The sequence below is a fragment of the Magnolia sinica genome, chromosome 4 (assembly GCF_029962835.1).
Source record: "Magnolia sinica isolate HGM2019 chromosome 4, MsV1, whole genome shotgun sequence".
Taxonomy (NCBI): domain Eukaryota; kingdom Viridiplantae; phylum Streptophyta; class Magnoliopsida; order Magnoliales; family Magnoliaceae; genus Magnolia; species Magnolia sinica.
The window spans coordinates 102524920-102551067 of record NC_080576.1 but is presented as its reverse complement, the minus strand read 5'-3'; the positions used below and the strand labels follow the sequence as shown (position 1 = coordinate 102551067).

The window sequence follows — 26148 nt, the reverse complement described above, 5'->3', positions numbered from 1 at the left end:
TGGTCATTCTTCTTTGAGCAGTTTAAAGAGTCTAATTCCACGAGTTAATTATCATAGAGTCCCGTTTCCACCTCATGTGGACAAAAGGAGCAATAGTCGTTTCTCTTTAGTTCATTCTGACATTCGGGGTCCGGTTCGTACTACTAGATTATTTAATTTCAAGTACTTGATTACTTCTATGGACGATTATTCTAATGGCGTGGGATTCTTCATTCTAGGTTCTAGAAGACTCCCTGATCGGCTCATTTTCAGTCTCTGTCGTTCTTAAGAACATTTCTTCTGATTTCAAATGGATCTTTTCCTCTGTGTATGGCCCTTGCTTGGTTTCTATTAGGCATCTTCATTCAGAATACCTTAACACTGTCAAACTAAGGAGGAACTTCCCCTGGTGCCTCAGCGGTGACTTCAATGACATCTGCTTTTCCTTCGAAAAATCGAATGACAGTCGGTTGACCAAAAGCATGAAATCATTTTCCGATTGGGTAGGGGATAACAATTTGATTGATCTGCCCCTGCTCGACGTTAAATTCACCTAGACAAACGGGCAAACCCACCCAATCCTCTCCCGGCTGGATAGGTTCCTAGGCTCCCCTGACTAGATGGAAGCGTTTCCAATCATCTCCCAGCGTGGTCTCCTGCGGCCCTTATCTGGCCACTGCCCCATCCTGCTGGACCCTGTGGAGGAAAGTTGGGGTCCCAAACCTTTTAGATTCAAACTCTCTTGGTTAGAAACCGAAGGTTTCTCGACTCTAATTACTTCTCGGTGGAATTCCTTTCTAGTCCCAGGCAGCCCGAGTTTCATTCTTAGCCAAAAATTCAAAATGCTTCCAATCAAATTAAATGGCGGAAGGAAACTCAGGCTGATCTCGAGGCTGTAGTTTATAATTCCCTAGCTGCAATTCAGTTGTTGTATGTGCAGGAAGATGAAGGTCCCCTCTCGGATAAAAGCAGATCCCACAGAGAATCTCTCAACCAGTGTTCGAAATATCGGTATCGCACAATGTATCGCACCCTTGAGATACAGATACGTATCGGTTATCGCACGGGATATATCGTTTGTATCGCATAGTTTATCGCACTTTTTGGGAAACATGGGGAAACATTGGGAAAATGGTTGAATTTTTTAATGGAACTTTGGGGATTGTTAAAAAAGCCCTTAATACACACTTTTAAATTATAACATCTCAAAAAAAAGATGCACATAATAAATTTCCTTTGTATAGGGTCCTAAGTTATGCGGTGTTTAACTGAACTAATGCAACTATATTTAAATTGAATGGATGATATTTATAAATATATCATAGTCATGTATGAAAACACAACCAATTCATTGCAAAGCAAAATAAGAACTGAAGAAGTAAAATTTGATAAATATACATATCAATGATGGGGACTAGTTGTGGTCTAGACCCACATAGAGTTGCGTGGTGGCTCGCAATCATCATCTCCATCTCGACGAGGCTGGGCATAGTACTGCCGCTCCACAATTCGACAATATTGTGCCCAAGTCATAGTAGAGTGGTACCAGTTAAGATACTCCCTTACATAACGCTGGTACTCATCCTCTCCGAACTGAATCAATACGCCCATTCGTGGGTACTGCGTAATCGTCACAGTCTGTAACTGATATGGATCTGGGAAGGGCACATATGAAGCTCTTTGGTATCCATATTGTTGGCCATATCCATACTGCTGCTCATATCCTAGCCCATATGCAGAAGTGAACTCCTGACCAAGGTTGAAAAATGATGTGACGTAATTGTTGGAGTCACTCGTCGCATATCCACTAGGTCCATATCCATGCCCATACTGTGGCACAGAACTCGAGCTACTCTCCAGTGTTTGTGATCCAGATTCATGTTGTGGCCTGTAACTCGAGCTCCCCTCCCTCATCCGTGATCCAAATCTAGAGTCACCTCGCTTGCCACGAACGCTTGTGTCCCTCATGCATTTTGCTAGCAGCTCCTCCTCAAAATCTGAAAGTTTATGAGTCTTCTTTTTCTGCAGTAGCTTTTGATGCATGTATGTTTTATTGTAAACAAGACGAGGTCGTGGTTCTCCTGGACGAGAACCATGGTCAGGGTCCTGTGTGGAATGATCGAAATTCTCCTCCCCGGTAAAAGGGCTAAGAGGCCTCTTATCCTGACTCCCACCCGTGTCGCCACCACCATCACCATCATCATCATCATCATCCTTACTATCATCAGAGTCATCGTCACCCTTATCGCCGTCATCATCATCACCGGACTCATTTCCTGCATCACTCTCTGACTCAGTCTCGGTGTCAGACAATGTTTCCCCGCCACGTGTCCCGCGTGATAGTGACTGCCGCGGGCTGCCCTCCGGACTCCTCGTTAATGGGTCGAATGCCTCATCAGGAGACCTCTGCTGCTCCACATGTTTGTCAACATTAATCCCTTGTGTCTCTGCTTCTGCCACAATATGTGGCTCTGGTCGCCCATCCGATGTATCTAAGTCATCCGACCTAACCCACTGGTAAACTAGGTCATCCTCCGCATCCTCAACATATGCATGTTGTCCGACCATCATCAGGTCCAGTGGGTCTTCCTGTGCTTTTCTTCTTCTTTCCGAGCGGAGCAACCTCTCTCGTAACTTCATATTGTAGTGACAATACACTAGCTTCTGAAGCCTCTCATACCCTATTCTATTACGTTTATTTGTATGTATGAGGGAGAATGTACTCCAATTCCTTTCAGAGGGTGACGAGGACACCGTCTGTGCAAGCACACGGACAGCCAGTCGTTGTAAAACCTCACAGTCAGTCGCATACATGAACCACCATTCGCCTGCATATCATAAGATTCTTTCATTATCCTAGATTTTTCAAAATAATATAAAAGTTAAGCTTACTACAGTGACTCACATGGCATCATGGCGTTCCTTGACTTCACTGCAGGGTGACACCCAAACATCCCAACTGCGTCGCGGAATTTAACAATCTGTTGATGGTGTATAGCAACTAGAATAAGTATTTAATGATTGAGATGAAGATAAGGAGAATGTAAGTGTGGAACATATTTACCTCACTACCAAAGGTGCCTTTCCCTGGACAGTCGGGGAATAAGTGATCGTACACCTCATGCACAGCCCTTTTTAATGAATTATCATCGAAGAGGTTCCGGCTGTAGTGGTATTTGGGATTTAGGAAATATGCTGAAAACCAACATATACACATCAATACAACCCTCATTTATTATTGCATATGGGAAAAAAATCCATATAGGTACTTACCAGCCTGATGTAGTGGGTGAGAAAGCGTCCTTTCCCAACGATCGTCTATTATTGCATGCACCCACTTATATGCATTGGGAGCTTTAACCATGATAGCCTCTTCCATCAATTGTATAGACGGATACAACGACCCCATCGACGGATTTGTCTCATTGTCCACCATCCTCAACACCACATAAATAGGCTCTATAATACCCACAACACCACGCACTTTATCCCAAAATGAATTTCCCAGCACCAGCTCCTCAATTCTATAGGTTACTTTTGTCAACCTCTTTTTCCATTCTACGTAATCATGAGAGGCGAAAAGCTCTCGTAACCCCTGTTTGTGTTTGAGAAGGCTACTTAAGGCAATATAATTTGTGGCAACCGCGTCGCTCCGGGGCGCACTATATCCCCACCACACCTCTCGCGCATTGCGGCTAATAACCAGCTGTGGTTGTATACAAAGTTTGTGATGAGCCGTGCATCAGTAATTACAGTCTTCACCGATGGCCTATCCCCGATCCCCTCCAGCATGAGATCGATGCAATGGGCTGCGCAGGGGGTCCAATACATATGATACTTGCTCTGAATATCCTTCCCCGCCTTAACAAATGCACTCCCATTATCCGTAACAAACTGCACAATATTTCTCCTCCCAACATCTTGCATGACGTTGTGCATTAGTTTGTAAATGTAGTTAGAATCCTTGATCTTACTACTCGCATCTATACTCTTTAGGAACACCGCCCGTCCCCTGGAATAGACCATAAAATTTATAATCGACATCTTCGTCGGTCCGGTCCAACCGTCACACATGACGGTGCAGCCGTACATCTCCCATGACTGCCGATACGAATCAACGTATGTCTTCATTTCTGCATGTTCATCATCCAAGTATTTCCCCATGATCTGTGCGGGTGTGGGCGGCTGCACACCCTCACCCCCACGCTGCACTTCACTTATCATATTTTTGAAGTGCGGGCTTGCTGCGGCATTTGCGGGGATTTGATCGTATATAAAAAATTTTGCTATAAATTTTTCAACTTTTTTCCTCACATCCCCTCCACTAAACATCTCCTTTATTTTCTTTTGTGTCCCTCCTGCCTCTTTGTACATCCTCGGATCTGAAGGTAGATCCGGCACCCGCATGCTACTACTCCTGCCCATGCCCCATATTCCTCCCCGCCTACTACCCTCCCCTGATCCACCCCTAACACTCTCCCCTGCTCCACTCCCCCACCACGCTCATGGATAGACCCCTCAAATCTAAGCCTACTTGTGTCCCACCTCCTATCCTGATCCCTCTCTCACTGATCCCGTATGGACTCTTGAATTGCACGTCTGTATTCGGGATCATCATCATTATCGAGATCCACTACATCATCCTCACCTGCATATGGTGGCCTCCCCAACTCCTCCCTAATCTCCCTCTCTCGTGCATGTCGCCCATCTTTTGTCTTCACATTTTTTTTCAATATGGTCCTCATCTGTTCTCGCACATCCTATGGGCACTTCGGGCAATCCACAACATTGCGATACTCTCCCGCTAAATGCTCCCTTAAGCGGGTTACCCCACCACTCCTCGATACATGGCCACATAAATTACATATACTCCCGAATTGATTATCGAGAATGAGCCGACCATACGTCCACCCTATATCAGGTTGCCTATCTCCTCTTCCTCCCGACATATTTTATCTGTAAAATAATATTATATTAGTACTTGTTAGGGCCCACCTTGGGGCATGTGCTGTATATCCATGACACTCATCCATTTTGTTAGATTATTTTAAGGAATGGTCCATAGAGCACCATCCACACGTACATGGTATTGGACGCTTAGATTTGCCCGATTGGTGTGATTTTTACATGGTATTCAATGACATGTATTGTGCATCTAATGGACGGTACAGATCAATAGATTGGACTATTCAAGTATCATGGTGCAACTAGAAGTACTATAACTTACAGTACTCCGAAAGCGCTGGAGCATTTTTTTCAAAAAAGATGGGAAAAACTTGTTTTCTTTTTTTTTTCTTTTTTTTTCTTTTTTTTTTCCGAAGGTAACCATATTTAATATAAAAAGTTGATATATCTCGCATCATGAAATGGATTATACTATGGTATATGCCCTTGGTTACTTTTGGAAGGCATCTGTAGTTGGCAAGCTTAAACAACAATCTGGACCGTCCACACTGTGGGCCCCATTGTGGATGACCATAGTGAAAAATTCTCATTGATTTGATGATCTAAACATTGAAAAAATGTGGCCATCAGATGATCAGAAACAACATTGGAGTCCAAACCAACGGATGGAATTGGAGATTTAAGATGGACCGGATCGATCAAATGCATTTATAGTTTGAAAATCAGATGGTTTGGGCTTTTTAAAAAAAAAAAAGATGAACGGTGTAGATATAATAAATACATCACTTTGGGGCCATGTAACTTTGATCTCCTTTGAACCGTTCGTACAACTGGAGCTCGAGGAGCATCAGTGCTCGTCTTTGCAGACACGGTCCACGGCGCAGATTTCCTGCGCTGGAAACCTGGGTGGGGCCCAACGTGGTGTTTTTAAGAAATCCACCACGCACATCCGTTTTTGGAGCTCATGTTAGGACTTGAGACCAAAAGTGAGAAGGATCCAAGACTCAAGTGGGCCGCATTAGAGTAAAAGGTGGGTAGGAAAATTCCTACCGTTGAAAACTTTCTGAGGTAGAAAGTGATGTTTACATGACATCCATACCGTTAATAACATCATTCCTACTTGGATGAACTGAAAACAGAAATATTAGCCCGATCCAAAACTTCTGTGGCCCACGAATATTTCAACTGTGTACGTTCAATACTCACATTTTAGGTCCACTTGAGTATTGGATACGGCTCATTTTAAGCCTACTATATTAAAGGTAGATGTGTGGCCCAGTTGATGGGTTTCTTTTTCTGATTTTGGTATATGGACTCTTCACAGTTTGTGCTATCAAATAAGTGGTCCAGATTAAACAATCTGTGCCATCTGATGTTGGTAAATCCCTTATAACTGCAAATCTTGAGTGAGCGATTCGCACTCTTGCGCGTTGCTTGGGACTTATACCGCAACTGCGGGACGCGGATTTCCTGCTAAAGCCTTTTACAGCAAGTCCTGCGCGGGAACCTAAGTGGGGCCCACCATGATGTTCACGAGAAATCCATACCGTTCATCCATTTTGTGAGCTCATTTTAGGACATGAGACCACAAATGAGCAGGATCTAATATTCAAGTGGGCCGAAAACGTGAGGACTGAACTTCCACAGTTGAAATATTCGTGGGGCCATAGAAACTTTGAATCAGACTAATATTTGTGTTTTCAGTTCATCCTAGTAGGAATGACGTTATGAACGGTATGGATGATAGGTCGGCCCACACCAAATACCAAAAATGAGGTAGATCCAACAATCCAACGCCGGTGTTGCGTGGACTATCCAACCCGTTTCTGCGCGCTACTCAAGTGACGTCACCAAGTTACGTGGGTCCCACCATGATGTATTTTTTCTATCCACACCGTCCATCCATTTCAATAGATCATTTTAGGGCGTGAGCCAAAAAATAAGTCAGATCTAGGGCTCGAGTGGACCCCACCACAGAAAACAGTGGAGAGAGTGACGTTCACCATTAAAAATTTCTTGAGGGCCACCAGAGATGGATGGTCAAGATGATATTTGTGTTTTCCATTATTCCATATCTTACTGGACTTATGAACATTTTAGATCACAAATAAACATTATAATGAGCCCTCAACAATGCTACGAGTTTCAATGGTGGGCGTCACTCTCTCCGGTTTTTTCTGTGGCGGGGTCTAATAAAGATTTATATTTACATCATTGTTTGTATCATGCCCTAAAAAATTATTTCCAAATTAATGGATGGTGTGGATACGACACACATTACCGTGGGACCCACAGAACACGGACATGGCTTTATGCGAGTGTACGGTAACTCGCTAGGCCTACCGTACTTTGTAAACTCATGTGAGGTCCACCACGATTTATGTATATTATCTGCTCCGTCCATCCATTTTACTAGATAATTTCAGGGCTTTAGCCCAAAAATAAACCATATATAATGTTTAAATGGGCCACACCTTACAAAACAGTTGAATTGAACATCCACCGTTAAAACACCCTTTTTGGCCACAGAAGTCTTGGATGATTGGATCCATCTTAAATTCATATTTTCCCTTCATCCACGTCTATCTGATCTTATTAACGGTTTAGATGACTGATAAGCATCACTGTATGGTCCAGAAAGGTTTCAACGGTGGAAATCAGTTTCACCACTGTTTCATGTGGTATGATCCACTGCCCCTCTCTAAGTTTTGGGATAAACCCCTCAATTTAGATGGGAAAACAGATGGACGGCGTGGATAGACCACATACATTACAGGTGGGCCCAACTGAGTTTACTGAGTACGATAAGAACGTGCTCAGTAAACCACCTTATGCGCCGATCCCTGTTTCACCCCTCCCGCACATCTCCTTCATTTTCCCCATCCGTCGCGAGAGCTTTCCCTCTCCTTCACGCAGCGAGGGTTCCGGAGGAGGATTTCTCTTCCGTTTCCTCAAATCCGGCCTGATTTCTCGCCGAATCGCCGAGAAATCCGCACAGGCACGCTCCAATCAGCGAAAGAGCCGAGAAATTGAAGAAAATATCAAGAAAAATTTGAAGCAAGCGGGAGAAGGCTACTTACCTGTCGAATGGCCCACCTCCGATCACTACTACAGCCTACGGCTACAGGTATGTCTCCGATTTCTCTCTCCCTCTCTTCTTTTTTTTTCTAATTCAAATTTTTTTTTGTTCTCCACCACCTACGGCATCGACTTTTTATCGTCGTGGGTTGTTGGCTACAGTGGGACTTATGAGTCCCCTGCAAACGCACCCGTGACTGTCCGTGACTCTGTTTGTTGATTTCCGACAATAATGGAGGCGAAAATACCGCAATATCTAAATCGGGGTGGGTTGTATCGGCGATATCGACAATGTATCGCACAATATTGACGATATATCGCACGATATCGACGATAATATCATACGATATCTAAAGTTTTGGATTTTTTGTATCTTCCGGGTGTTATCGGGGGTGTTTCGTCTCGCCGTGGTGCGATACCAATAATATCGGCCAATATATCGGCCGATAGTATCGATATTTCGAACAGTGCTCTCAAGTACGAATATGTTAGCGCGATCCGCCAGCCAGAGATAAAATGGAAAGCACGCTCTAGAGCTACTTGGGTAAAGGCAGGGGACAAAAATATGGGTTACTTCCATGCTATTGCTAGTGCAAGAATGCGGTCCAACAAGATAAGTAGCATTTTTGTTAATGGGTTAAGGGTAACAGATCATAAGTAAATATACCACAGACAATCTCTCAAGTCAGAATATGTTAGTGTGATCTGCCAGCAAGAGATAAAATGGAGACAAAACTCCAAAGTTACTTGGTTAAAGGCAGGGGACAAAAATACGGGTTACTTCCATGCTATTGTTAGTGCAAGAGTGCAATCCAACAAGATAAGTAGCATTTCTGTTAATGGGTTAAGGGTAACATATCACAAGTAAGTATCCAACCACATCGTCTCTTTCTATTCTTCTGTTCTTTCCTCAAAGAGCTGGTTAAGACCTACAATGGATAATCTGGAGATTCCCATATCTCTACCGAGGATGTGGATGCTTTCGAAGCTCCTTTCCTTGAAGAAGAGATTAAACAGGCTATTTTTAGCCTCGGCATAGACAAGTCTCCAGGCCTTGATGGCTTCCATCTTGCCTTCTTTCAGCTGTTTTGGGAAGTTATTAAGCCTGATATCACTTCCTTTCTGTCTGACTTCCATTCTTATAGATTGATCTCTCGAGCCTTTGGGGCCTCCTTCATTGCACTCATTCCCAAGGTTGAGGGAGCCACAAAGATGAAGGACTTCCGTCCAATAAGCCTTCTAGGGGCTCCCTACAAGATTCCGGCTAAGCTTCTATCCTCCAGACTTAAACCCGTCTTGCCCAAAGTCATCTCCGAAGCTTAGGGAGCATTTTTTGCCAACGGACAAATTTTGGACCGCGCCCTATTGGCCCATGAATGCATTGACTCGAGCCACAAATCTAGTGAGTGTGATCTAGTATGTAAATTGGATATAGAGAAGGCTTTCGATCATGGAGATTGGGGGTACTTAAATAATTTGCTAATCAAATTCGGTTTTGGAGTGAAATGGCATGGGCGGATCCGTAGTTGTCTTTCATCTGCCTCCTATGTTTTGGTCAATGGATCCCCTAAACGATTATTTCCCTCTTCTAGAGGTCTCAGGCAAGGAGACCCTATTTCCCCTTTCCTTTTCGTTCTAGTTTCCAACGATCTTAGTCGCATGCTATGCAAAGGTAAAATCCATTAGCCTCTTTAGTGGCTTCAAAGCATCCCCCTCCAATCAGGCTATCTCTCATATCCAATTCACATATGATACCTTATTGTTCTATGAAGCCACATTTCTACCTCCAATTTCAAGAAAGTTATCCGCTATTTTGAGGCTATCTCTGGCCTCAGGATTAATTTGTTCAAAAGTAAGCTTTTAGGCATCAATTCCCCTGATGATCTCCTCTCTTCTCTTGCAGTAGCTTTCAGATGTAGAGATGGATCATTTCCTTCCACTTATTTGGGTCATCCCCTCTGCATGGGCAAACCTACCAAGCATCTCCAGGATGCCTTCATAAAAAGGATGGAGAGAAAGCTAGCTCCTTGGAAGAGCCGCTACCTATTCATTGGGGGGTGCCTAACCTTAATTAAATTGGCTCTATCCAACCTTCCCTCTTACTTTCTATCTCTTTTCCATTGCCCTAAATTCATTCTCCGCAAAATTGTAAAGCTTGGAAGAGATTTTCTTTTGTAAGTAGCTCGACCCAACACAAATTCGATCTACTCAGTTGGTCTGAGGAATGTAAGCCCAATACAAAGGGAGGTGTCGGTATCAGGAGTCAAGACTCTTTCGTATGTCAATTATGCCCTCCTCAGAAAGTGGCTTTAGTGCTTCGACATTGAACGGGAAAGTAGTTGGAGGGTTACCATAGCTGAAAAATATGGTCTAGAGAATGGAGGATGGTTTACCAAACCCTCCTCTCTCTATAGAGCCTGCACAACCTAGAGAGTAATTATGAGCCTCAAGAGCTCCTCCTTGGCTCTCCTTCACGTTGGGAGATGGACTCGGATTAGATTCTGGCTAGATAACTGGATTTTAGATAGAGCTCTCCAATCCGTTTTCCATGCTTTAGCCAAAGTCTCGTCGAGCCAATCCATTCTAGTGTCTAATTGTTTTTCCTCCATTGGCTCAAGTATTTGGAGCCTTCCTTGTCGCAAAGCCTTAACCGAGGAAGAGATTGATGCTTTTCTGAACCTTCTTCATTTGCTGCATGGGATCAGTCCAATTCCTGGGCAAAATGACGAACTATTCTGGACACGATCTCCCTCTGGCAAATTTTCGACCAAATCCTTCTATGAGTATATCCGTGCCCCCAAAGGAGTTTGGGTTTGTCTGGCTCCTTCCCATGCTGACAGGGGACAACTTGCAGCGTCGTGGCCCGGTGCTTCCCAACGTTTATCATCTTTACCTCCGTGATGCGAAAACCATTCCCTATCTTTTTCTCCACCGCTCATTTGTTGTTGAAGTCTGGAGCTCTCTTTGGAGCAACTTCCAAATCCCCTGGGTGCTGCCGAACTCGATTCAAGGGCTCCTCTTCAACTATCACGGTCTTTGTCTCGACGATGACTTCGAGATTGGCGGTAATGGCTACCCTTTAGGCTATTTGGCGTGAAAGAAACCAGTGATGCTTCCGGGATCTTTCCTCCTCCACTTTCATTGTGGTCAGCTGCATCAGCAGGTACATCCGGGATTGGTCCTTCTATCTAAATCTCTTAGACAAATCCTCCATTCTCGTTGTCCCAGGCTGATTTTTAGTTAACTCTCTTGTTTTCTCTGTGGTCCTCGAGTTGTATAGTCAAGGTTTTTGGTTTTTTTTCTATTTTTGTTTTGCTTTTGTGCTTTCTTTCTTTCTGTTTTTGGAGCTTTGCTCCTTTTCAATATATTTCAGTTCATCCTCCAAAAAAAACAACTCTGTCCCTCTTCTTATCACATATTGGTGTACTCCTATGTTCCTCTAATGCATTCATTTCTAATTCTATCCTTCTTCAAGTTGCCACTCATCCATCTCAAAATCCTCATTTCAGCTAAGCTCATCCTATGAACATGTTGTTCCTCAACTTCTCATCCTAGTTCCTACAATCAGAAACTCACTAATGCGATAAAATCCTAGCTGCAAACTGCAAGTTCAAGGCAAGATTACAAGTAGAAAAGGGAAGGGAAAACATGTGCAAGTAGACACACCCGAATAGCTCCAGCAGTAGAGAGACTTCCTCCTCATTTGGCGCTTCAAGAATCTGAGTCATAGAAAAGAGTTAACCTGCGGTTAACGTCCATGATCAGCAAATACAAACTAAGTATTTTAAAATTCACTTAAAATTGCACTCAAAATCAGAAATAAAAGAAATCGCAGTTTCCATTCATCAGATTGAAATTTTATGATCTGCCACAAAAAATATCTATTTCTTTGCTGAAAATCTTAAGTTAGACCTATCAGAACCTCGTACAACCAGCAATCAAAACTATCTAACTAAAGACAAATACAAGCATAAAGCACTAAAATTTTGAAGAAGAAAAAAAAGTCCATTGTTTTCTTATTGGCAACAATACATTTTATTAAAAGAAAGAAAACAAGCTTTAGAAACATCAACCAAGGTATGGATACGTGGAATCAACACATAGAGAATAACGAGAAATGTCTTCCTTGCTAAGATATCAGCAAGGATATTAGCCTCCCTATTAGCATGCCTAAAAGATGGAACAGACCTCAAAAATCAATTTAATATCATTTACAAGAACCCAACAACTCAAAGGAGTGATGGCAGCACCGAACACCCAGACAAACAACATTATGTATCCTTGAAAGTTGAGGGGCCCCAAAAGAAAGAAGCAACCAAAAAGCAAAACACCAAACTTGACATCCTCCAATTCTATTTGTGCGAAATGGAGTGGCGAAAAAAAAAGGGGGGGGCGGGGGGGCTTTTGAAATTGGAGAGTGCAGCATCGGCGACAAACAGTCGACCGGTGGAGGATGCAAAATAGTTCCAGAGAGGGAGGAAGATCTTGTCGGAGCAGTAGAAAGAAAGGAAATTGAACAGCATGAAGGATGGACAGAGGTTTGGGGAAGAAAATCAGAAACAAAATTGAAACTGGTAATGGGCTTGTCAGAGTTAATGGAGTTTCCAGCATTGTTCATTGTCGGATTCCCAGACGGATGGCATCCCGTCAACTTCAAGCCGGTATTTGGTAGAGCCGGTAAGGTAATGGAGGTGGTTATCCCCACAGAGCAGAACTCATTAGTTCACCATGGTTTTGCTTTCATGCAAATGAGGCTGGAAGAAGAAGTGGAAAGAGCAGTGAAATTTCTTAATGGGATGAAGTTCGGTGGTAGGCAGCTGAAGGTGCAAAGGACCAGATATGCTCCGGAGAGAAAAAATAGGGAAGGTAGCAGGTGGAAGGGTGTAATATCCCAAGTAAATTTTGGTGGTATAATTTATTTATTTATTTATTTGGTTGTTCATTTTTTTTAAAAGAATTCTCCTATAAATATGAAAACTTGATACTAGTAACTATGATAGGATAACACTTTCCTTGGGTGAACCCTACATCACATTGTCATATATCCCTTATAACTTTTTAACCACTCATTCAATTGATAAACTATCCGTACACTTACTTATTCATATTTTAAGGAACCTAACCACCTGTTTATTTTTTTTCAATCTTAAATTCTAAATATATTTTTATATATATAAATCAAGGGCCACAATTGCATAAGTCCACTTAACCAAATTCCTAACTTTCAGATTATGATATAATTTTCATAACTAAGATTCTTATCAGGTTAGATTTCATTAAACGTGATCATACATATCACAGGATCAATACCATAATTATGATTCAAATGGTATATGTTAAAAACGACATATATCTTTTAAATATTTTGTCCGATCGTAAAACGCTCCGTACATTTACCTTGAAATCACTAGATATATATTACATTCCATCTATAGGATTTTTGGACATCTCTATCATACCAAACAAAACGTCATATGATCAGATCCACCCATTTTTGGGACCCGAACAAATAGTTCGACATGACTATTATGATTCTTATATTTTTCTATAGAAACCATACCAATGAATTAAGATTCTAACAACTACAACTCGATCAATTTGGGCGCCAAGTAATCCTAGAATAAATACCCACATATACAGACCTTTCTCAAAAACTACTTTCTAGAGGCCCTGTCAAAAAAAAAAAAAAAAACTGTCTGGACATTTTGTAAATGGCTATATGAGAATTCCAATCATCTATTTTGTTTTCCAAAAATGTCCATCCAGTGGGTACTTATCAAAATCTGACGGTAGAGATCACCCATGTTCAGTGACCCAATTACAAAATTGAATTCATCATTACGTAGCCCTTAAAAACCCTTAACTAGGAATTCGTTCATTTAAGTTAAATCTTCAAAATGCGAGGTCCATCATCAATCCAAAACATCTAAGAGTGTAGATGCCCATGCACATAGACTATTCTTAAAACCATATTTGCACATGCCCATTTATATCCGAACTTATACCAAGACCTATTCACCGAATTTAAACCAAAATCCCTTAATTTCTACACTTAGATCCATTATCTCACCATCCATTGCAAATATGGATCATAACTCTCAAGTGGTCCATCTAAAAACTAACATTTATGGTTCATCATGACGATCTTGTTATGCCCAACGCTCTTATCGGTCAGTTCTGAGAAAATATCTCTTACGAGACAATTAGACCCATAAATCAATGGTAACCTAGGCTTAGAAAGTTAGTTCCAATTTTATATTTTAAAAGAATGTGTGTACACTTATATATATTATTTCACCCTGTACATCACACAACAAACTCTTATACTTTAAACCATCCATGAAACCATCTGTACACAAACTTCGTCTCCTGTCAAGGAACCTAGTGGACCATACACTTCTCATTTACAAAATCATCCAACCACTCATCATTCATTTTTTGTTATTATCATAGATCATCTTATCTATTCAATCGATCATCGAACCAACGGTACACATTATACAACATCGAAAATCATAAAACCTTACCAGTTTAGTTTTAGCGTGAGGGGTCATATTTCATATCAAATATGCGGTTCATACCAAACTTTGGATAATTTTCAATATATATGAAATCCATAACTCACTTGCGTTTTGTACAGCAAAGAGAAAAAAAAAACACGTGAAGATGAAAAATCACGTGTGAAACCTCCCATGCATTAACATAAAGTGGGCCCCACCTTATAATATAAAAGAGAAGAGGGGAGACGTAAGTGACATCTCACTACCAAGCAGGAGAGAGAGAGAGAGAGAGAGAGAGAGAGAGAGAGGAAAGAGAAAAATGAAGAAAGAAAAGGAGGAAAGAGAAAAAGGAAATATATATACTTTTTCTTTTTATAAAAAAGTGAGTATCTCTCACTTGATAATTATATAAAAAAAAAACTTATATATATTATATATATACATATATTTGTTTGTTCTGTTGTGCTTATAATTAATCTTTGTCATCTTAGATTTTTTTTTTAATGTAATTACTTACCATGCTTCCTAAAAATGATATTTAATTTTTAACTTTTTTATTACATCGGTTGTCATTATTTTACTATGCCTTAATTCGAGTTTTATATTGTCTTATTGTTAATCTTACATTAAAACTTTATTTTTACATTTTAACTTTGTTGTTAGAATTATTGCAAAAATCTTGAGTTTATATATAAATTTCTAAATTCTTAGATGTAATAAAGCACGTTGCATGTTTATTATTATTATTTCTTTTCTTTACGTAGAACTTTAATCAAGATCTAATATATTACATTACATGCTTATTTTTTGTAGAACTTTAATCATGTAAGGACAATTTACATTGATTGAAAATTTTATTTTTAGTTCGATAAATTATATACACAAAGTATTATGGATTGATCGAAGAATAGCAACCATTGAAGATTTTTTGAAATACTTGATTAATGCAATATTAAAATCATGCATCATTAAAATAGTTATGAAACACCGGAAAATAGGTGGGGCGATCAAGTCCTCTGGGTTGAAAATCCCTAAAGCGTAAATAGGTGGGGCGATCAAGACCCTTGGGTTGAAAGTCCCAAAAACCCAATTGGTACCTTTTGGAACCTCTACCGTACCCTTTGAGTGGGTGAGCATGTCAGGATTGCAAAAGGTTCCCACTGTCAGGTTCGGTAGGGTAGTAGTCTGACCAGCTAACGTACAAATGGGTCCCTCACCAAGTGCCCTTTGGATGGGTGAGCATGTCATGCAAGAGGTTCCCATTGCCAGGCTAGGTGTTGTATTGGCGCGGGTGTTGGCCAACCGGTGTAAACTAGCCCTGGTATTAAAAAGAATAAACCGCACATGTTATTATGGAGTATAACATATGTTGATTTCAATCATCCATTTTTCTTTGAATTTACATTGAAACATTTTGTTTATTAAATCTCCTCATTTGTTGTTTTGCCCAAATATGTATTGTATTTTTATATAGTTTTATTCATATTACATGAGATTATTTTGAAACCTATGTTGAGATTACTCACTACGCTTCGCAGCTTACCCTGTTGGGATTTTATAATTTCAGGATCGAGATCACATGGAGGAGCTTAAAGAGATTTTCTTTTATTTATTTTTGTTTCTTTACCATTTTCTAAATAAGTGTAATGAACATTTAGTATGACAACATTACGATAATATGTGTTTGAGGATAATCTTGAATAGTCGGAACATGGACATTTTTCTTTAAATAAATGTTTAATTATTAAATTTTTGGATTGTTATATTTTATAAATGAAGTTATTTTATCAATATATGTGTGGAATATGAAATGTAAACATACAAAACATAAGTCATGCCTGCGGGTACGGAATCGGGGTCAAATATACCCAGGTGCCGGATTTCGGGGCGTGACAAAGGGAAAAAAAAAAGGCAAATCGATGATAGTGGTGGTGGATAGTCTGAAAGAAAGGTCAGTGGTAAATTCCTTTGCAACTTCGGAAGCACAGGAATCTAAAGGCAAAAAATCTTTCAAAGATGCATTAATGGAAGGTAACAGTAATGGGAATCATAGTCAGATAGGAAAAGGGGGTCTGAAGAGAAGACTCCGAGATAGGGAAGAAAGTGAGAATCCACAAAACGATTCTGGTCGAATCAATAAAATCTTTCAAGTTCTGTTTTGCAACAACGATGAGATCGGGAGCTTTGGAGGAGGTGATCGGAGCATGGGTAACACAAAAATGCAGCATAGATGTAGAAGATACTATGGTGAAGGTCTTAAAGGAGGATACAGTATACATTTCAACTATGCTGGAAACCGGAAGCAGATAGTTTCTACACGGCATACAAGATACAGTGTGACAATACGGTTCGAAGAATACAAGGTTGGGAAGAATGGTCGGCTTTGGCTGGGGGGAAATTTGGTGCCAAGTATGGGACCTGCCTTTAGAGTTTTGGATTACAGAGGTTTTTTTAGAAATAGTCAGTTGAGTAAGAACAGTTGTGCTCATTGATGCTTGATCAATAGACTGTGAGATCCTTCAGTATGCAAGGATTCTAGTAAGGAAGAGGAAAATCCAAAAGGATCTATAGAAGATTAGGATTTTTGTTGGTAAGATTAATTTCTCTGTGAAAATAGTGTGTGAGGAAGTATTGGAGAGTTTGGATAGAGCTTCAGTTACCATGACAATGGAGGATGTAGCAACTATTGAAGGAGGAGCACAAGCTACTTACTCCAGCAGACCACCAGACTTAATGATGTACGCATGTCAAACGCTGGGTGAAAGAATTGGAAATATTGGCGAAAGGTTACTCTCCAGTTGACATCTGGCAGAAAGGGAGGTAAAGAGGAGTCGTCGGCTAAACCTATTAATTAGGTTGCAGGTGATAGTGGCAAGAGAAGAGATAATGGTGAGACACATGTTGTGGTAATTAATGGAAAAAAAAAAAGTGATGAAGGAATCAAAGGAATGGTGACACGTGGAGCTCTTTTAAATGAAAAGGACATTGACTTTGCTCCTGCATTAAATATGGAGGAAGCGGGTCTCGACGCTACCTGTTATGAAAACTCGTCTAGCGCGCATGAGAAGCATGTGGAAGACGGTATCTTTTTCGCATAGGTGGCATTTTTTGTGCATGTGGCACTTCTTCTAAATAGCCACGCATATGGGCTCAACACAAATCAAGGAGGCATTTTTGCTCCCTCTTTTCCCTTTCAAAATACAAAAGCTTAGCAAATAAACAGTAGGGTCGAATTGGTTAACTCAAATTGATTTTACCACTGTTAATGGCAAATTTTCTCAGCAGAATGGAGAATATGACTGAGAAAGGAAGGTTTGCAAAGTCCTTGACTGCCTTCATGATCAGGGTCTACAGAGCTCACATCTGGCAGAAAATGTGTCTGAGGCAGAAGATTAATGGTGTTGTTACAGAGGGTACTCCATTAGAATGGTTGGAGCCTTGGAGGTGCAAGATGTTAGTCCGTTAGCAGAGGTAAGAGTCCCAGTGGCATCGGAGAATGGGATGGTGGAATCAGAAGTTCCAGAGATCTTGGATACAAAGGTGATGGGATCTTGGAAGTGGGGGGAAAAATAAAAAAAGTTGACTATGGCCCAAGGAATGAGGCGCATAAAAGGGGTATCGAAAGAGATTGCGAGATTGGTGGGGGTATCGTTTGGAGACTCTAAAAATATATGTAAATTTGTGTGTGCGTGTGTATGGTTTTCATGTACTCTTGTGGAACACTACAACATTTCCTTCAAGTTAATATATTTATATATGTGTTTCTGTTGGTCTTAAGACACAACACAACAAGTTTCCCTGGCCGTTTCTCTCTCTCTCTCTCTCTCTCTCTCTCTCTCTCTCTCTCTCTCTCCTTTCCTTCTTCTCTTTCTTCTCTATATTTCTTCTTTATTTTATTTTTCTACTTGGAGTCAAAGCGTCCGATTCGGGACCTGACCGCAACCTACGATAGTGGGCCCACTGCTAACGTCCGTACGCATGGATGATGCAATGTACAGCCAGTAGTTCTTTTTTTAGCAGCAAGCTGAGATCTAGTAGATCTAGATTTTAGAAGAACAATGGAGATTTTTCTCCTTATTTTGGAGTAGTTCTTGTGGTGTTTCAGAGAAAATGAAGAAAAATCGAAAAAGTCTAGATTTCATGATTTCTGCTGTAGTGTTTTTCTGAAGGACTTTTGAGCAAATCTTCCACAAGGGTTTGGTGTGGTTTATCAAGAGCAATCACCAGAAACAAGTCTTACAAGGCTTCGTTAAGATTCGAGTGCTATGGCATGTTTTTTGAGGAGCGTGTCGTTGCCCCCTTGTTTTCGGATCTTTTGTTGGGATTTCTATGTTTCCTTTTCTTTTTTAATGTTATGGGATTGCGGTGTAATAACATGTTGTTGGGATTGCTTGTATCGTGCCTAAAAGTATCCTGTGCACACAAGGTGTTCGACAAAATGCCTCACTCAACTTCACATGGGAGTTTCTTTACAAATGGTGGATCATTCCTTCTTAGTTCATCTTCCATTCCTTGATCAGGCCTGTTTATGGTGTGAGTGTCCCTCTACCCTGTTGTTTGTTATGTGTAGTTCACTCACTTTGTGTTGCACATAATGCACACAAGTCTCCACATGCTATTGTGTGTGTTCTCTCGAGTGTTGCATGTGATGCACACTCATTTATTGTGCAAGTTGCACTTGTTCGTGAGAGAATTTGCATGTGGATAACAAGTTTGTGACTCGATGGTCGTCGAGTTTAGTTATGGCCGCGTGCTTAAAGAGAAGATTCAAGCTACATTCTATATCATGCCATGTTGTTTTTGAGGGGGAGCAATAATCCATACTCATAATTACTAGCTTCTTTGTATGTATTCCAAGCTGGGCATGCTCGTTATACATGCTCTAGCTTGAGGAGGAGTGTGAAAATATATATAATTTTGTGTGTGCATGTGTATGGAGCATTGTAACATTTCCTTCAAGTTAATATGTGTGTGTTTGTGTTGGTCTTAAGACACAACACAACACAGCAAGTTGCCCTAGTCGTTTCTTCCTCTCTCTCCTTTCCTTCTTCTCTATATTTCTTCTTTATTTTATTGTTCTACTTTCCCTTGATATACATTGATACACCATCCTCTAAGTCTCTAACAACTCAAGCTTTTAGAGCAAGTGGTTATTTGACATGATATTTCGGTTTTAACTGGGTGGACACAATGATCGGATTGTGGGATCATCATCATCAAACATCTTGATCGTGGACCCCCATGGGCCATGAAATAGTTTAGTTGTTTAGATTGTTTACATGCTTTGTTATTTTTGGTATACCTTATATTTGTGTTGAGATTAGAGAATTAGGAACAACTTTTAATTTATTAAGCATCTTTATGTTGAGAATCTTATCTGAGAACTTCTTTTTGTAAAAGGCCTTTTCTGAGACTATAAAAGAAAAAGACTGGTGTGTGAAGCCCTAATGCCATTATTTTAAAGGAAAAAAAAAAAAGCTTTGTGTCTTCTCTTCTTCAAGTGATTTGAAGGATACTCCATGTGATCTGGAGCTTGGGTGTAGTGGATCAGTGTTTTAAATACGACAATATCGACCGATATATCTTATATCTCACCTGTGCAATATGAAACACAGATAGTACAGATATATCCCCCATGTTCGATTCGGTGAGCATTTTTAACTTTTGATCCCCTTTTTTTGTTGAATTTATGTTAAATTAGTGTCAGATGGTTACAAATCCATTGGTTCTTCATGTTTTGCATGAAAAATCATGGAATTGGAGCTTTGATTTCGATATCCATTGGTTCTTCACTCCATGTTTTTTTCAAAATTTTCCTCCAACCAACTGTCAATTGAGACTAATTTCGAAGTATTTAGGAGTATTTGATGAAATGGTCATCACCTACACTCTAATTTCAAAATTTGAGTGTGGGGGGGTCCGATTGGAAAAAATTAGGGTAAATTCGAAATTTCCCCAATTTCTCCCAAATTGCTTGCAATGTTGCACTCCAAACATAAAATCAAGCATGTATGAGGGTTGATCTATTGATTTGTCAAGTCCTTGTCAATTTTCAAAAAATAAAAATCATTTTTTAATTAAAAATAATTTTAAAATTTTATTAAAATATTAAAACAAAAATCGAAATTTCCCTTCAACCAGCTGTTAATTGAGACTAATTTTGAAGTATTTAGGAGTGTTTGATGAAATCATCACATAGACTCTAAATGCTATGCATTAAATCTGAATGTAGTTGCATTAGTTCAATAAGACAAGACCCTATACAAAGGAAACCTATTATGTGCACTTCTTTTTTGAGATGTTATGATTTAAAAGTGTGTATTAAGGTCTTTTTTAACAATCCTTGAAGTTTCATTAAAAAATTCAACCATTTTCCCAATGTTTCTCAAAAGGTGAGATAAATTACCCAATACAAGCGATATATCCCGTGCGATAACCGATAAGTATCTGTATCCCAAGGATGCGATACGTAATGTGATACTGATATTTCGAACATTGCTTGGTAGTGGTGTGTGAGCAATTGAATTGGTGATAAGGCTCATTGGCAGGTGCTTCTTCAAGAACTAGCACTATTTAGAGCCCCTCACTGACACCTAGGGGAGTTGGTGTTCCTGGGACAGGTGACAATCCCAGATGGCATATTACAACCACCTTATTTGATAGTTTAAACCACTTGACTTGGTCCAAATCATTTCATGTGTTCATTGGCAGCTGGAAGAAGTTAGGGTGTTTGGATGGTATGATTTGGACCAAGGATGATCCCGGTTTGGGTTTGGGAGGTGGACAATATGACCATTTATGTCTTGGTTGATTATTTCTATGAAACCATAAATCGATGGACTTCCATGTATTGCAAAACGGCCAAAGAAACATGGGATTCTGTTGCCATTTCATACTTTTAAAAGAAGAATGTAGCTAGTGTGTTTCAGTTGACACGAGAAATCACCAATTTCTGTCAAGGGGAGAAGTCGTTAGGAGACAACTACACTGCACTCAAAAGGGATGTGGTTAGCGTTGGGTCAGCCTAGACCTATTCAGTCTTGTTGTGCTTAAGAACGTAGAGCTGAAGTAGAGGAGAAACAAATCTTTGATCTATTTCCCAAGCTTAATCATGAATATGAAACCACTCAGATTCTTAATAGGGAGACTCTTTCCCCCTCTTGGGACAGTTTTTTCCCTCCTTCGACAGGAAAAAAGTAGACAGAAAGTTATGTTAGATACTGCTCCTAGTACACTCACGAGCACTCTGCTCTCACAAGCTCCTACAGTCTTGGGCATGGGACAGGGTAGAGAAATTGATATTCTTGGACAATCTGATTCGAGTGGTAGAAAGAATCAGATCGTACATGTGGTCTTGGTTGTGGTGATGTTGGTCGTGGCCAGGGAGTTGTTGACATTGGTCATGTTCACAATGATTTTAATCATGATTGTGGCAGTGTACCTTTCCATGAGAAGGATAAACTGTATTGCACTCATTGTAGGCACACCCATCATACACAAGCGAGAGATGTTGAAATCTTGTTCGTCATCAGTCAACAAAGGCACATACAGCTACTACTAAACTCTCTGATAGTGTGCATGCTGGCTCGCATTGTCAGGTATCCTTGAGTGTTTCTGCCAGTTTTTCCACAGATGAAATTGCAAATCTCCATGGCCACTTGGCTGTTCTAGAAGGACCCTCCTCTCATAAGTCATAATCCTACCACTCATCAGTCAGGTATATCCATGTCTACTCACCAAGTGTCCACATCCTCCACTGGTCCAACCTGGATCATTGATTCTGGAGCCTCTAACCATATGACTGGTAAGAACATTCAGTTTCAAACCAATTACCCGTTGTCTTCATCAAATAGTAGAGTCGGAATTGTTGATAGTTCCTACACTCAAGTTGAGGGAATCGGTACTATTAATGTGTCTCCATCATTATTCATTATCCTTGTCTTCCGGCTTACATGTTCCAAAATGACCTACCAATTTGTTGTATGTTGGTAGCCTTACTACGTCTCTTAACTGTAGTGTGACGCCCTTTCCCTCCCCCCATGTTTTTCAGGACTTAGCTACTGGATGGAGGTGTGGGGATCTCCTTCAATCGTCAAACAATGTTGGATCCGCTTTCCTACGTTCAAGTTGAGACAAATTGAACATGGATAGGATCGTGCTTTGGCATCGGCAGACCTATGAGTAGCTTGGAGACTACTGTTTCCATTATTTTTTTTCCAATTTAAGAATGAAATATGTTATTGTGTGAAACTTGTCAGCTCACCAAACATTGTAAGTTATCCTATCCACATAATAGTAATGGACAATCTTATGCTCCTTTTGTGCTTATTCATTTGGATGTTTGGGGCCCTTCTCTAGTCACTTCTGCATTTGGATATAAATATAATTTGTCATTCATCAATGATCAGACTCTACTTGGGTCTATCTTATGAAGCCCAAAGACATTGTTTTCCATCTTCCATCATGAAACTAGCAAAGTGGAAACAGGCGTGCGCACATGCACACGCACACGAGAGAGACATTGCTATTTGGCATAAACTACAAAGTTTCAATACCTAAATAGACTAAGATATTTATTGAGAAATGTGTAAACTAACAATAATATGAAGAAAACAAACAGTAAAAGTTCGGAGGAACCAAAAACTTAGCATGTAACACTCGAGCCCTAAATCCAAGAGATGCTCAAAAGCGAATGTATAACAAGATGGTCAAAATCCAATGAATATCACTATACACAATGGCCCAAAAACCACATCACTATACACAATGGCCCAAAAACCTGAGTGGTTCATATGGATCCCCTTTAAAGGTAAGTGTTTCCATTTCTCCCCTCATACATTCTATGGGCTTCTCATTGTCCAGGGTGCATGAACATGCCAAACCAATCTATAGCATTTACAAGAATGAAGATAAACAAGGTTAACATAGACCATTAGCAATTTATAAACTCACCATAGACAAGGTTATTCCTTCAAGAGCTTCACTGTGAAGAAACACATGTCGGAAGTTCATGGGTTCCCCGCCCAAATCAGAATCATAAAATAAAACCTATTCATAACAACAACAACAACAGGCCACAGATAAGCAACCTATTTCGAGATTCCAACTTGAAATAAACATCTAATATATCAAATTTAAATTTGACACAAACTTCTTTTCAAAAGAGATAAAAGGCCAACTTAGTCATCTGAAATTTCCTGCAGATCCATGACAAAGAATTTATAACAACGAAACCAGAAAACTAAATGATTAGTCCTTCATGTATAACAGATGGAGAAACACAGACAGACAGAGACACAGAGAAACGCTGCAACAGGATATGAAATGACAACCCAGAGGCATAGTTCCAAGAATGTAAACGTATTTGCAGCAAAGACATAACATGTTCAGAAAAACAGGTTTCACAAGATCTCGCCTTTTAAGCAAAACAGACAGCAAGCAACTATTCAACTGATATTCCTATCCTGCATTTATGGTGCTGGAGACAGTAGCAAATAGCAATATCTGGTTAAACTGAATGAGCAGACAAATTTATAAACAAATGCACACCACCAATTGATCTCACAGAAAGTAGAGATCAATCTTAAACTCGCCAAACAGGATGCAGATCAAAAAATAAAAATAAAAGAACAAGCGAAATGGCTACTAAGAATTCATAAGATCTGTGGATGCAGAAATCTGGTCGTCCCTGTTAGACTTGTTGAATACCTGCAATCACCAATCGACAGTGGGGACCTTGGCTCTGGCAGGGGGACCCTCCGATGCTTAAGTTAGAACCGAGAATCTGGGTTACATTGAGCTAGGGTTTTTTGTGCTTACCTCTTACTGTAGATGGGGTCTCTATTTATAGTTGTACTTACGTATGTGGGAAACTTCCCTACTTGGCAGGTGCATAACATAGAAGGGATCTTCCTCCTACCTTATCGCCTTTATCTTTCGGAGATCTCAGGCGAGGATCCCGGGGAGATCTTATTATAACGATGTCTCCAGGTGGTCGGCTTCCGAGGAGTTTGAGGTTAACGGTCGAGCCCATCCTCATAGGCGGGGTGGTCGAGGCCCATGGTCGGCCTTTGATGATCGAAGTTGACTTCGAAGTGAGGAGTTGGCACATAGCCACTGGTTGCGATAGTGGGATTGCAGTCAGACTCCCCACGCGGTTGGTCCTTAGGCTGGTCACTGAGGTAATGCTCGGCAACAAGGACCGAGCTGATCTCCTCTTCCATAACGTTTCTCCTGTGTTGGTCGATGCTCGGCTCGAATAAAAGTTCAATTGGTGGCAAGGGGCCGAGCTCTTAACCAACCTTCATTACTTGTGATATGCACTCCTACTCCGGGTATTTTGGTCAGCCCATCTTTTCCCATAACAAGATCAATCGTAAATATGCCAAATGGGATTGCAGATCAAAAAGACAAAAATAAAAAAACGCACAAGTGAAATGAACACAAATTATTACTATTATTATCATCATTATTATAATATAGCGGAAGAATTTTTATTAATAATGAAGAGCTAGAAATTATGGTTGTTGGTTTAAAATATCTTCTAATGTGACTTAGTTTCCACCAACCCCAACCCCACCCCACTCGACAAGGAATGCCCCCAACTCAGTTTGACCACACCAAGTTCGCTTGGGTTGGTCTAATTCCAGGGAGTTGGCGCCAACCAACGCACCCTCAGTTAGGACTTAGGTCAACCAATAAACAAAAAGAAACAGGGAGACAGCAGAGAGAGAGAGAGAGAGAGAGAGAGAGAGAGATGCCCCCACCTCAGACTGCCCAATGTGTGGTCAAGTGGGGCCAACCCAGTAAACAGGCCGGATGTTGCACAATTGTTGCCTCAATGCCACACTCTCCAGCACTCCTTCCTCTCTTCAGTTCTCTGCCACGAGCAATGGGAAACCCTTTCTTTTTTTCCATACCTGCCGCAACATGCTTCTAGTTTTCAGAGGAAGATGAGAAAAGTCTGGAATCTCCCATATCTGTGGAAGAAGTGAAAGGGGCTTTGGAAGATTTAGGAGGCAACAAGGCCCCTGGGCCGGATAGTTTCCCAATAGCTTTTTTTCAATTCTTTTAGGATATGCTTAAGGGTGACATTATGGAATTTATGTCAGAATTTTCAGCTAGAAGCCGTATTTCGAAAGATTTGAGTGCTTCCTTCATCACTCTAATCCCAAAGATATCAGGGGCAGAAACGTTAAAAGACTTTAGACCAATCAGTTTAATTGGCAGCCCATATTAAATTCTGTCCAAAGTTCTGGCTATGCGATTGAACGGGGTTCTAGGAAAAATCATTTCAGATAATCAGAGCGCTTTCATCCCGGGGAGACAGATTATCGATAGTGCGTTGATTGCTCTAGAATGTGTGGATTCCAGTCACAGATCTAAGCAAAAAGGTATATTATGTAAATTGGACATCGAAAAGGCTTATGACCATGTAGACTGGGGTTTTTTGCAGTACATGTTACATCGGATGGGTTTTGGAGATAGGTGGAGGAAGTGGATGGGAGAATGCGTCGGATCGGCGTTTTTCTCAATCCTCTTGAATGGCTCTCATAAAGGTTTCTTCAAAAGTTCTAGGGGTCTGAGGCAGAGGGACCCGCTTTCTCCATTCCTATTTTTGATAGTGGTGGAAGCACTTTCGAAAATGTTGGATAAAGGCTAGGATCAAGGGATCATCAGCGGTATC

At 40.6% G+C, this 26148-nt stretch overlaps 2 protein-coding genes across 8 annotated transcripts in view; both read right to left on the bottom strand.

Annotated features, from left to right (window-relative positions):
- LOC131243563 (uncharacterized) overlaps positions 1–26148 on the bottom strand; it is a 128681-nt gene that overhangs the window by 95381 nt on the left and 7152 nt on the right. For 5 of the 7 annotated variants that reach the window (XM_058243018.1, XM_058243014.1, XM_058243016.1 and 2 more), the window contains exons 3-4: positions 23415–23510; positions 11629–11681 (exon numbers count right to left, since the gene is read on the bottom strand). In XM_058243018.1, the coding sequence (XP_058099001.1) occupies positions 11629–11681; positions 23415–23510 (149 nt within the window). Of the gene's footprint in view, positions 1–11628; positions 11705–17122; positions 17208–23414; positions 23511–26148 lie in introns of those variants that run through there. The other 2 variants (XM_058243017.1, XM_058243019.1) reach the window with 2 other exon arrangements.
- Positions 1393–3426, bottom strand: LOC131243564 (uncharacterized). The gene is made up of 4 exons (XM_058243020.1): positions 3253–3426; positions 3044–3174; positions 2885–2960; positions 1393–2807 (listed from the first exon to the last, which is right to left on the bottom strand). The coding sequence occupies exons 1-4, from the start codon at positions 3413–3415 to the stop codon at positions 1405–1407; spliced, it is 1773 nt and encodes a 590-aa protein (XP_058099003.1). The 5' UTR covers positions 3416–3426; the 3' UTR covers positions 1393–1404.